The sequence below is a fragment of the Varanus komodoensis genome, unplaced genomic scaffold (assembly GCF_004798865.1).
Source record: "Varanus komodoensis strain SLA01 unplaced genomic scaffold, ASM479886v1 scaffold34_1, whole genome shotgun sequence".
In the NCBI taxonomy this organism is placed as follows: Eukaryota; Metazoa; Chordata; class Lepidosauria; order Squamata; family Varanidae; genus Varanus; species Varanus komodoensis.
In genome coordinates, this window is record NW_025335854.1 from 256,230 (window position 1) to 270,274 (window position 14,045).

Below are 14,045 nucleotides of genomic sequence, written 5' to 3' on the forward strand. Positions count from 1 at the left end.
TCAGAAACTGGTGTCTCTCTGAGGAATCAGTGGCAATGGAGCAGTAGTGCTGCCATAGTGAAGAAACCCCCAGTGTGGGCTTCTCCTGTGGAGATAGAGGTCTGCCCATGAGACGTGTGGTCTGAGATACCTCTGCTTCCTGGGATGTCCTAGGATTGCACCCTGAAGGTAGGATGAAATAATAAACCTGATGGAGTGCAGTCCACAAAGTACTAAGCAATCATATTCTTCCATTGGAACCCATCCTGGCATTGCTTCAGTAGAGTGGGAGCCAGTTACCCATGGCAATAGCCCATGCCACTGTGGTCAGCAACTGAATCACACAGAGATAATTTGAATGTTTTTTGCATCTTACCTGTCTTTCCACCCAATTGTTTTCTTCATCTGATTCCGCTATGCATGTGATCTCATTAGAATGTCCTAGGACATTCCCACAGATTAAATAGTCCCCGCTCTGATAATATGAGCAACAACCCTCATTTTTTATTCTATATCCTATGCACAATAGAACAGAATTAGAGTTGGAAGAGGCCTTTAAGGCAATCACGTCCATGTCCCTGCTCTGCTTCCACATGTGGTCACCCATCCAGGCCTCCATCTTTCCAGCTTAGCAAGGGTGACTCAACATGCTTGTTCAATGTAAAGCTATACAGACACATGATAATAATCCAGGTCCACCTTGCCCAGTTTACTGTATAAAGACCAGCAAAATGGTGGAGTTTGATGAACAAAAGCTGGGATCTAGTCTTGATAATGATTGATATTTTAAAGATCGCATGCTAGATACCAGGATATTCCATTCTTTTGACCATGACAGTGATTTCATTCAAAGCGGTTAATTGATATTTCTTTCACATAACCCTTTTTAAAAAGCTTTCACTCTCAAAGTATAGGTTCTACAATAGTTTATCTTGAGATATACAAAACAAGAACCTCAAAATGGTTTCAGGCACAGCCCACTGAAGTTTATGAAAAGACCCAAAAATTTGGCCCTGTCCGAGTGTGAATAGGTGTTTGCTTGGCCCAGAAATACCTGGCAGAGAACTGTGAATAAACTAATATTGTTGGAGAAGTGTAGAACATAAGAAATATTTCTGCCGTAGGTAACCAAGCTTGACTTAGGCAAAGAATTGCTTAATTAAATTTAGCAGCATGGTATAAATGCAAATGCAAACTGTTAGCTAGATCCAGGTTTCCTCTCATTTGGATTCTAAATGAATTGCTAAAAGGCTTCTTGGGGAAAGGATGACAAAAGCAAACAATATATTATTCAAGCTGCAACATACCTTCCTCTTCCATTCCAAATAATGCCTGGCCTTGTGCTGTGGGAAAAGCTTTGTAATCTTTATGATCATCAGGTCTGAGCTGTGTGAAAATGCTATATTGATATTTGTCTGTGCTTGCATCCTTTGAGTCATCTCAAGAGATACTATAATGTAACCTAGTAGGGCCACTTGAAGATGTCTAGGGAAAGAAGTGCTACCTTTGCTTGGATTGGTCAGGTGAGTCAACAAAGATGATTGGCAGTTGAAAGTTTAGTGAGGAAAAAATAGGTAGGGAAAAAATAGAGATCATTGTTGGCTGAAGGGATACAGCCCCTCAGGGATACAGATACAACAATGAAGGGATACAGCTTAGATACATTTGCTCAGAGGGGATTTCACTAAACATTCTGAAGCTGGAAGTTGAATGGAGCCATGCTGGGTGGTGATGGCGTTGAAGAATCAAACATGTTGTAGACCTCATCACCAGGAGTTTTCAGGCAGAAGACTGAACAGGGAGCTCCAGCAACCAGTCACTGAAACAGTACTGGTTGTACCTCCACTTTTGACAGTAGCAGTGGGGTAAACCAGAGATGGTGCTTCCCCACAGCTGCTTCTTGGTGGTGTGCTGCATATATCAAGGACTAACAGGATCCACTGAACCAAACCCACACACCAAGGAAAATGCATCCTGCTGCAACAGAGCTATTCCAGATTGTGTGGTGGTGTTTGCTGGGCCATCCCATGACTGAACCATCTCAGGTCAGAGAACTACCTGCTGCCTGGCGTTCTTTAACTGGAGATGCTTGGAACGGAACTGAGGCCTTCTGCATGCAAAGTACATTACCCTGAATTATAGTCCCTCCCCACAATACGTTGGCATGTATGGAGAAATGAGAATTGATGTGCTTTAGGGAAAGGGTTGCTATATGCTACCACTGTGTTTTCTGGTGAACTGCAATTCTTTGGAAAGAATCTCCTTTATAGTCATTCCATAAACCTTTATAGTCATGCCATAAAGGATGGCTTGCTTGAGTGAAGCAAATTCTACAGAGTTGTCATGATGCCTCAAACGCAATGTCTTTGGACACTCCCAGAGGCAAAAGGAGGGAAGCAGTGATTTCCCTGTCTCCCTGCAGCTTCCTATGGCCCCAAACATCGGACTGGGAGGAGATGGGGTTTCCCCCTGGAACATTGTGGGTGATGGTATTGTGAGCTTCACTAGGAAGGGTACAAGAAGTCTGGATTCTAGCTAATACTTTCTGATGCAAACAGTTCACACATTCATCTACGACTTGCTGTGATAACTCAGCATATGCTGTCCTATTGAAATGGCCCACATGCATATGCTAATCAGTCCTGCATAGTTTCATCTTACTATCTAACACAGTTAGCTAGCAGTTCCAAATGCAAAGTTAGGAGGCAATCTCAAAGAATTGTTGAAAAATTGCTAATATAGTTTGTCTACTTTTGAAAGCACACCATCTGTCATCTGCATTTAGTAAAGTAAGAGCTTACCAATGAAATAAGTTTGCAAATGGTTCCAGCTTACTAGATCCATATCCATGTCCATGCTTAAGAGTCATGTTTACTTGCATTTAGTGGCTGCTATTATTTTTTTTTTCACTCAATTTGTCGATCTTTCTACTGGAATTCTGCATCTTGCCTGGAAGAGTTAGGGAAATAAACAGATAATGGCAACATTTCTCATCTGCAGAAGTAACCATGCAGGGATATTTAAAATGGGGGTTTAAATCCATATATTAGGCAATAAGCCATGGAATAGTAAATGCACTTTTCCACACATCCCTAATATTTTTGGCTGGAGAACTTGGTAACTGTGCCAGTGAATTTATAGAGGTAAAATGAAATGATGTCGAAATGCAAGCTTTTGAGATACACAGAATTCTTCTTCAGTTGGCATGAAGAGATGCTCATGGAACTCATTATTGTGAATTGCAAAACATTCTCTTGATTGTAAGAATGCAATCATGCATATCAATTGATCGAGCTAAATTGTCATAGCTGTATTCATTTGCTTAGTGACAGCTTTTGTCTTTTTTAATCAAGTCTTTTCTTTCCATAGTATTTGTGGAATTCAACATCTGGAGCGTGCAGGGAACCGGCTGACTCTCTTTGACTCCCTTTATTTCTGCATAGTGACATTTTCCACGGTGGGCTTTGGGGATGTAACTCCCAAGATCTGGCCTTCCAAACTGTTGGTTGTCATTATGATCTGCGTTGCCCTTGTAGTATTACCAATTCAGGTAAAAAAAATCTTTTTTTTCATCATCGAAACCTTTACATAATGATTTATTTATTGTTTGAATGTTTTGCCATGGCTAAATGCTGAATTTGCATTTTTCCAATTCACCAAATTCCTTCTAACTTCATTATATACAAATACAATTTCTTGGTTTCCTGTTTGCTAGTGAGAGTTTATGTAGACCCCAAAAAGAGGATTTCCAAACTCATGTCTGAAGAAGTCACGTGTCTGCTTTTCTGCAGCTAAGAATCTAGATGTTTGCTTTATTTTTTGAATGAGTCTAAATTGTTGCTTAAGGCTGAAACTCCAGACATGCTTACCTAGGGATAAGTAACACTGAACTCACTGACTCTTATTACTGAATAGACATGTATAAGATTGAACTGTAAATTCATCTAATTCCGCCCTCTCTTCCTCCCCCCACCTCTCTCTGTAGTTTTCCTTATATCCATTTGTATTCAAGACTACTTGGGGAAAAACTGCCTCTCTCTCTCTCTCTCTCTCACACACACACACAAAAACACACTCACACATGCCCTGGCTCTGATCCAGCAGGGCTTTTCTTATGGTTTTATGAAATGAGGCACAGATTGTAAACAATTATTAATAACTGCCATAGTACATCAATTTGCAATCTTTATTTCACCATTACAATAAAATATAAGAGTCATTACTCCAACTCAAGAAGAATGGGCAATGCAATGTTACTGATTCATCCACAATCACCCAATTAAATCTTTTTAGTTTTTATGATGTTTATTGGCAGCTTGAGCTGAAGCTCTCAGAGAAACTTACAATAATGTCACAATAAAAGCTAAAATGACTGGGAAAATCAAATTCTGACATAAAAGGAAACACAGATGACTTCAGCAGCTCTCCCTGAAGAGGTTCCATGGGATTTCACTGATGGCATACCTGCACCTAGGCATGGACATACCGGCCTATTTCCAGTCCTGTATCTCCAGGATCGAGTCCTGAACCTGGATCATAGTGGCCAGTTTGACTGCACAGCTGATGCTTAGGTACCAAAGGCGTCCCTTCCTAGGGATGCCTGATGTGGCCGCAGTCACAGGTACCTTAGTTGCATCCTGTCTGGACTACTGTAATCTGGTCCAAGCAATTTTTAAGCATGCTGCAGCTGAGATGCTTCCTGGGCCCAGTTACAGTGAGAAGGAGCATTCCTTGTTATGCTAGCTTAACTGGCTACTCGGTCTGTTACTGGGCACAATTCGAAGTGCTGGTGATGAAGTCCTGTATGGGTTGGGATCAGATTTCCTGAAGGACTGCCTTATCCCACACAGGCATGTGTGAGTCTTAATCTTTGGAGGGAAGGCACTTCTCTTGCTCCTGCTGCCATCAAACGAACATTTGGTGGAGACATGGGGGGGGCACTTGGTGGTTGCTTCCAAATTCTGGGGTTCACCACTGAGGAAGGAAACATGGGTCCTTCCTTAGTGCACTCTTTGCAGACTAAGACTGACCTTTGGTATATAAGCTAATCTGTTGCCAAAGGGGGTTTTAATCAGTTGATGTGTATTTCATCTACTGTTGTGTTTGCAATTGGTTTTTAATGCATTTTGTTTTATATTTCCAAATTAAGGTTCTCTTTTGAATCTGGATTTTTTTTGTTGGCGGCTTTGGATTTATTATTTATTTATTTATTTATTTATTTATTTATTTTGGGGGATATAAAGATGAGATATAAATTCAGTAAACAATAAAATGTCAGTTCTGTTGTTTTGGCATCCATCCATTTAAACTCACAAGCAATTTTCAAAAAGTACATTGGATTTGCATACAAACACTCCTGTTGCTGTTCAATGTGTTTTGCCTCAAGTAAGTTTGCATTTTATCCTAAAATATGCATTTTTGTGCATATTTTATCCTAAAAGGTGCTCTTGGAATGAAGAACAAAATTCTCAGGTATCTCAACCAGGGACCTGGTACCATGTGACCCATGTCAGGCTTTGGTCAACACAAGCAGAACAGAATGCACACAGAATGCAATTAAATAAAATTGATTTACACAGTAACAGGAGACTTGGGCCAGAATCATAAAGGATGAGTATTGTCAGATGGTAAAGACGAGCGCTGATTTTGAGTAGTTTCAACATTATGAATAGTACTCTTAGTCCCCAAGATGATATCTATACAAGTGCTCTCTGACTTCCAGATAATGTCATGATTCCTGTTCACTCTTATGGCAGGCAGGCATGATTGCAGCCTCCCTGGCAAGTTAGCTTCCCACTGATAAGAAGTTTTTTAATTGGAAGGGAGCATAGAAATCTCTACTGCAAGTCTGAAGTGCTCCAGTAATGGAGGAATTTATCTCTGTCTTTCTTGGGGTGTGTATATTAGCTTTTTCTGCCAGTTCATTCATGCATGGACATCAGTCACTGAGTGCTGAATCAGTACATATTCTGTATATATGAACAAGCTATCTCAGATCACATCACTGCAAATGGAAAGCTCTGGACCATATAATTTATCTGGCTCTTTAATGCTTTGAGGTCCAGGGTATCCAGACACACTTCCTTTGTGTTCATATATGATTCCCCCCCACCCTTTTCATTGCAGTTTGAACAGCTCGCATATTTGTGGATGGAAAGACAAAAATCAGGTGGAAATTACAGCCGACACAGAGCTCAGACAGAAAAACATGTGGTATTGTGTGTCAGCTCACTTAAAATTGACCTGCTTATGGATTTCCTAAATGAGTTTTACGCTCATCCCAGGCTCCAGGTAAGTGAAGCAGACCAGAATATCAATTCAGGCAGAAATCTCTTGCAGATTGTCTTCTGAAATGTTATGTTCAGAGAGAGTCTCCTTGGCTAGCTTCATAAGAATGGCCTATTTATATACATATGAATTTAGCTAAATCCAGAAGCACTTTTGGGGGGGGGAAACCACACTCCGCAAAGGTTTAAAAATGATAAGAGCACCTGACGCTTCCTGTTGTGAGAACTTGTTTAGTGCCTGCCCTGATGTTTTTGTGAGCCGTGGGGTGTCTCTGGTAACCCAACGAATGTTTTCTGCTGCAAAACCAGACTGTTTTCCAAAACATGTAATGCTTCAACATGCTTTGCTAGAGGAAGTGATTTAAATTCATCACAGCATGATTCCAAGCTGTGTACTTTGGTATCTTGCTGGGCAGCTTTGGCATCAGCAAAATCACAGTGGTAGTAAATAGCACAGACATTTCCTTTTTCTTTAGAGAACTGAAAATTAAAATAAGTTATTTCTCCTTCCTTTCCCCCCTCCCTTCCTTCTCCCCCAACTTCTCCAAGGTAAATACTAAACAGTGCTCCACTCACAAAAATGTGCATATATAACACTTTCTCTGTGCTCTTTTTCAATCCTGCTCCCACCTTGTCACAGGACTATTATGTGGTTATCTTGTGTCCCACGGAGGTGGATATTCAGGTGCGCCGAGTACTGCAAATCCCAATGTGGTCTCAAAGAGTTATTTATCTGCAAGGTTCAGCACTGAAGGATCAGGACCTGCTAAGAGCTAAGTATGCATACTAATATCAGAGTTTTATTTTTCATTCCTTTCCATTTCAGTTTTGTCATTTTAATGTTTCATATATCAGAACTAGATGGGAGGAAATAAAGAAGGCACCTGTTTGAAATCCTATATATCATTGATACTGTCCAGAAGTGGGCAACTCTGTGTATGTGGGGGAAGGTCTCAAGGGGCCATTTTCATCCACAGACAAATGTGTTTAGGGGCCATATTTCCATTTATACTGCACCATAGAATTTTGTGGGCCACCACTGTTTATGACATCCACACACCCATCCACCCACAATATGCTTTGCCACCAGAATTCAAATCTCAGTATGCAGCAGTAACTACGTCAAATCCAGTTTTTCTCAAGCTAAATTTGACCTAATGATCACATCATCAGATGGCCCTATTTTATTTTATTTTATTTTATTTTATTTTATTTTATTTATTTCATTTTTGTGAAAGTGGCACCAGGAGGTGGCAGAATGGTTTTTTATCTGCCCTTGGTAAGGCCATCAATGCTTATAATTTGAAATGATTGTGTGCTTTTTTGTAATTCTAGTTATTAACCATTTCAACTTTATATGGTTTTTGATGCAGGAACACTTCCTTGTCTTTTTTGAGCTTGTAGATATCATATCTTGAAAGGATAGGAATGCTGGAAAAACCCATAACAGATTCATATGATTTCAAATCTCCATAAATATGGCCTATAAATTCTGCAACTTTTTCCTGAATTGCATGATAACCACAGACTCGCAGACTGTTTTTCTATTTAACTCTCCATCAATCATCTAAAAATATGATTAAAAAAAACCCCTAACCAAAAATGTGCATTTCCCCCCATAGGGAAATGGGGAAGAAACATGCAGAGTTTGGGGGATGGGGGATTATGCATTTTCAGACGTGGAAATTTGTGAAAGGGTGAATTTTTGCAAATGCACACAAATGCATTTGTGAAAAATCTGATTCCATCAATCCAACTAAGAACAAAAAGCATCTGATAGTCTGTGAGATGCTAATGGAATCGTTTCAATAAAGTCTGTACATTCCTTAACCTGTTTACACCTATCATTGAGTTTCAAGCGAGGAGGACCTTCCCATATGTTTATCACATTTGCACTAAAAATAAATTAGGCATACATCTAGCTGAGAGTACTGGGTGATCTTGCTCAATAAAGACTGATATCCTACAGCATGACTTACACTGACAGCATATAGTGCTCAGTTTTTCTGGAAAATGATCTTAATCTAGCTACCTATGCCTTTAGGGCAAGAAACTGGCAACAGAGCCAGTATGGTGCAGTGATTAAGAACATGGGACTGGGACTCAAGACGATCTGGGTTCTTGTCCCCGCTCAGCCATGGAGCCAACTGGGTGACTTTGGGCCAGTCACAGACTCTCAGCCCAAGCTACCTCACAGGGTTGTTGTTGTGGGGATAAGATGGAGGAGGAGAATGATGTAAGCTGCCTTGAGCCCTTTGTAGGAAAAAGGCAGGATATGAATTGAAAAATAAATAAATAAAATGTTCAGGGTTCCGTCTAGGACTGGCCATTGAGGCAGTTTTCTTGCTTACAGGGAACAGGCCCCTCAATGGATGGATGTCCACATCTGTCTTTCATTGGCGGTATCAGCTGCACGCCATCTCCCCTCTCCGTTGCTGCCACTGCATCAGCTCCTGCCCTTGTGCCATGTCCACGCTACAGTTGCTACGGTTGCGTTCACCCCTCTAAGGCTCAGGACCCCAGCGTCCTGGCAGGGAAGGCATTGCTCCAAAGATCTTTCAATGGCAGCAGCCCCCTTTGTGTTCCCATTCCAATGAACTGCCCCTTCTTAGCTCTGGAAAACATATTTTTGTTAGCCTTTTGTGGAGTTCAATAGATTCCTAATGAAACAAGTCCTTTCCCACCCACCCCTGTCTCCCTTCCCTTCTTTTCTGGGGCAGTTACTTCTGTTTCGTGTGTCTTTTCCCCACTGCTATTTCAGCTCCTGCTCCTACACTCAAATGCTGCCTGAATCTCTCTTCTTCTTAGTTGCATGGTAAAAGATTTTATATTGTCCCGAGGGAAGGACCTGTTGCCAGCCCAAATGTTTGTGCATGTGTGTGTGTTTCATTTTTGTTTTTTATCCCTTTTTTAACACCCCTTCCCCCCATGCTCTCATCCCAGTCCCAGTTCTTAAAGGGCCCACTTGGTACCACCTGGTAGTCTTCCAGCAAGTGGTCTGATGAGACACAGTTCCAACTGCAAGAAATCCTTTCACCTTTGCTAAATAGGAAGGGAAAACAATGTAAGCCGTTTCCCTGTCCTTCACCAAATTATCTCGGAGTGATAAGGCTCTTCTGTAAATTCACTGAGATTGTGTGGCTGCAGTCCTGTGCATAAGTACATCGCAGTGAGTCTTGTCAAAATCTACAAGACTTATTTCTGTGTAAACATGCAGAGGAACAGAGCTGTAAGGATTTGCAAAGGATTTGACCTTCTCCAACCAGTTTAGATCAAGTGGTTATGAATTACCTCATCTGGAAAGGCTCCACTTCTGTCCTGTGCCACTTGTACAGAAAAGAACCAGAACTCTTCAGGTTATGTTGGATTTACCTCTAGGAAATATGTCTTAGATTGCACTGTAGTCTAAACCATGTTGATCTCGTGACTGCATTTTGGCCTCTTTTAAAGTTCCATGGGCATTTTCAGTCAAACGCTTTGCATGTTTACTCAGAAATAAGTGCCACCTAGTCCAGTACATTCAGTGGGGTTTACGGTCAGGTAGGTCTCCGTGAATTCACGGCCTGAGCCTTTTAAGAGTCTAACATTACTGGCATTACTTTTAAAATGCCTTATTATATTACTGGGATGATGTTACCCACTCATCTCATCTCCTCCCCCCTCCCCTCACAAAGAGGTTTATTGCTTGTGCATCTATGCCTACTGCATTTTGATGATGATGATGATGATGATACTCAGCGTACAGAGACAAAAGAACATAGAAAAACACTTGCTGGTAGCAATAACAGACGTCAGTCATATCTTCAAAGGGAATGATTTGCTTAGGATAATCAGCAGCTAAGCTGATGATCTTAAATGTTATTTAGCTAATGGAAAAATTGCAAGTACAAACTTATGCATCTTTTGCATGTCAAGATCACAGTGTTCCCTGCCACAGCGAGATTTCTAATTTCACTATTGTTTATGTTCTAAATGCATGTTTGTTCATCAGCACATGCAGATTTATTGAAAAGTGTCCCTTGAGGCTGACCTGTGGGCTTCCACTATGGCTCTTTTAAGTATGCAGCAGCATTCCAGGTTGTAACAAGTCTTCCTGGAATCTCATCTTTCCCATCTCTATATTTCCCAACCCTTTTTATGCTATTCAAAATCTAATGGAATTATTGTAGGGTTGAAGAAGGGAACACTGTACTTTGCCTAGAGCTTAAATATGTTGAGTTGGGCCTGAAAATGGCTGCTGAAGAAATAAGAATTCCAGCCACTGTAGGTTTTAGTTATCTTGCAAAAAAGAAAATAGGTTGTTGTTTTCTGTGACTTAGGAGGTTAGCTTGAATTAAAATGTGGTATCCCTTGAATGTAATAATGGAGTTTTGTTCATAATAACCCCAAAGCCAAACAGCTATAAAATGTACCTTTCTCCTTGCAAAACATGTAATTGAATGCACCCTTCCCAACAGCTTTTTTTTAATGCTTTCTATGGAAGGCAACATAGGGAGAGCTTAATAGACCATATTCTAAGAAATGGAGCCAGATAAACGGGGAAGTTGCTAAGCAGCAACATGTATATCCCTTTTTCTAATGCAGATATAGTAAAAGACCACACAGTAGCCCTTCTAGTAAATGAAATGTTTGATATGTTTTGGCTACCGTTTAAAAAAATGAACCAGTTTTTGTTGCTCATTATCTCAATTATCATATTATTATCTAGCTTCTGTACAGAAAAGTATTCTGTGCTAGGCTAAAGAAAATTAGTGGCTATAAAAACAGCTGTGTGAGTTTTGTTTTGAAGCCATTCATGTCTTTCTCTTTTTAAAGTAATTTTAGCTATTTCACTTGTGATAGTTTCACAGAAAAGGGTGATAAGAGGACAAGTTGCATGGAGCTGATAGAGATTCAGCAAGGCTCAAGAAGGAGGTGGAGGGCAATTTTCAAATTGCTTTCACAACTGATGATACCCATTAGAGCCTGATGAGATTTAATTTTGGAGAGATTATGGGCAGGGTGCCCGTCTAGCAAGTGAGGTGGTGAGGTTGCTCTCTCTAACAGGGCGTTCCCGAGCCTGGGCACAACCATGGAAAAGCTTCTTTCCTGTGTACCAACTAACTGGATTCCAGCTGGGTACCAACTAACAGCACTTTTGGGGGCTTTAGGACACTATGAAGGGACCTCTGATGAAGATATTTGCACAGGGGCAAACTCAAATGGCTGAGACAGCACTTCACATATCTTGGTTCCAAACAGTGAGGGACTTGCCAGATCATCACCAGAACTTCAGGCCCAGAATACTTAGTGTGCCAGCAGATTGCCTCAGTAAGAAAGTTATGTGCTCTTTATATTTGGCTCCATTGGAATCATGGCTGGTGCACTGTGACCTCACTGTATGTCTTTGTGGGCAGTTATATGTTGAGGCCAAGGCAAAAACAGAACTAAACTCTTGGGTATCCATATTAGATGGGACGATGCGATTGTGCTCTGGACCTAGCCTTGAGCATGGATGCCTGGGAGTAGAGATTAGTTCAATTCTGGCAAGGAGTACCTATTCCTAGTTGAAGATGGTGCAGCAAATACAGCTGTTTATGGAGACTGCAGATCTACTCAGAGTTACATAGACCCAACATATGCCCTCATCTCATCTGCACTCTACATATCTTTAGGATCTCCTCCTCATCTGTCTGTTAACTCACTGCACTGAACTGTTGCTATTGATGGAAGGTGCCTGTTGCTCTCACTGGCTGCCTTGTGTTTGTTGTATTCTGGTTTTAGTATATTCTGATTTTATTTTTATTCAGTGTTAATAAGTTGTTGTAAGCCACCCTGAGCTTTTTAATGGGAAGGCTGGGCTTTAAATGCTTAAAAGAATAAAAAATGGACAGGAAAATATACTAGGATATGTGCTTTTAAATATTTCATGTAATGTAATTTAAATGTAATTTAATGTAGAAATTTAACAAACAAATATTTCAAGTTTTTCTTTTCTAAATGCTTTTATAATGCACTATTCTGTTCGCATTACTAGTTATAGTTTGATTAGATATTAGTGTTCCCTAGTTAATACTGGTTGTTTCTGCAAGCTGAGAATGTGCATTTGACCAAAAGGGGACATTTAAAGCCAGTTTTGACTAGGTTGTCCTTAGAAGTGGAACAGAAATGTTAAATATGTTCTGTTAAAATTTTCACATTTTAGGATGGATGACGCGGAGGCCTGTTTCATTTTAAGCAGCCGTTGTGAAGTAGACAGAACTGCAGCAGTAAGTTCTTTACAATATCCATTTTGGTTCTTGTGTTCTTTTATTACCTTGTCAGAAATGAGGAAGAGCTGCTAAATTATGCATTTTTGCAGTAGCTGGATGAAGATATAGAATGTGTTATCATTGAAAAAAAATTAAAACAGACAAAGCAAACTGGGGCTAATGCAGGAAAGGGTATCCTAAACTTGTTGAAGCAACATTACAAGCAAACTAATACAAATGGAAAGCAGTCTGCCTTTTTATAGAGCTAATGCTCCCTCATATACAGTTGGTCTTTAGTCAACAGTTTCTCTCAGTTCCGTGCCCCTCAGGTTGGGAAACAATTCCATCCAAGGGTGGTGGAAGCATTGTAAAGGACTCTGAGGTAGTTCATGCATTCTCTTATATTCCTTGTGAAGGGCTGCAGAATTTCTGTTTCCTCTTCTAAAACAGTGTCTATCCCATGTTAAAAGAACTCTCCTCAAACACATGCACACACAACTTTTATCTTCATAGAGCACTTCCCACAGTGAATTTTTGATTAAGAAGTCCCTGCGCATTGTAGAATATTCTGTGCATGCTTTAAGGCACACATAATGAGCCTTTTAGGCTTTAGCATATACCTATATGGAAAGTAATTTTTTGATTTTCCATCATTGCTGCAAATTTGGGGGGAAGATTCTCTGGAAAGTTTTTCTTTTATTATTGTTTTCACCAAGGGGCTTTGTTGTTGCTGAGGTTCTCCTAAATACAGTTTGAAGACCCTATTATCCACTATAGGATTTTGCTCATCAGCCTGAGCTGCAGGATATACTCTGCTTTGAGCCTTGAGATACATCAAAGGGTCCCGTAAGCTTCCATCATCCGATGCATTGCTGTACTGAGTAAACTGATTTCAAATGCCAGCTCTGTATTGTCCTGGGTTCTCTGCTTTCCCCACCCCTCTTCCCCAAGCTAATTGCACCTCCTTCAGCTGTTCTGCCAAGACTTGTAACTCCAAATCCTATCCAGCCATCTGTCACAAGCTGGTGGCTACAGGTCCCAACACCTCTCATCCGTCTGGCCTCACTGCTTCCATGCCCCTCACTTTCCAGTCAACTGGGCAACACAGGTTTTCAGGAAGACCTCTCTCTCTAATTGCTGGGTCTCTAGGAAGGCATGGCCTAGACAAGTGTGATAGAAGTGCTTATTCTTTTGGTACCATGCACATCACATTCTAAGACACGCCTTCTTTTAAAGGTGTGGGAGAAGAGGTCTGTTTATTTAGATTTCACTTGAGCTGATATTTAGTCTTTATAAAGTTGTCTTTCCTGTGCCTGCCAGGTGACTAACTCCAGAACTGAAATTAGATCTTGCCATCTTTCTTCAAGATTGCAGCCATCTTACTGAAATGGCAAATGAGATTGACAGATCTGTTGGGCATCTCAGTTATTGCACTGCCTGGTATTTTCTAAATGATGCTTTGTTTGCTGGCAGTTCGGTGGTATATGGCAGGGGGTTTTTTTCCTGTTAGAATCAGAGCAGAGAAAGGCCCCTGGAGAAAGTTCTTACT

The 14,045-nt window shown here is 40.6% G+C and overlaps 1 protein-coding gene across 3 annotated transcripts in view; it reads left to right on the top strand.

Annotated features, from left to right (window-relative positions):
- KCNT2 (potassium sodium-activated channel subfamily T member 2) overlaps positions 1 to 14,045 on the top strand; it is a 231,858-nt gene that overhangs the window by 137,919 nt on the left and 79,894 nt on the right. For all 3 annotated transcript variants that reach the window (XM_044439322.1, XM_044439323.1, XM_044439324.1), the window contains exons 9-12: positions 3,349 to 3,529; positions 6,106 to 6,270; positions 6,907 to 7,043; positions 12,451 to 12,514. In XM_044439322.1, the coding sequence (XP_044295257.1) occupies positions 3,349 to 3,529; positions 6,106 to 6,270; positions 6,907 to 7,043; positions 12,451 to 12,514 (547 nt within the window). The remainder of the gene's footprint in view (positions 1 to 3,348; positions 3,530 to 6,105; positions 6,271 to 6,906; positions 7,044 to 12,450; positions 12,515 to 14,045) is intronic.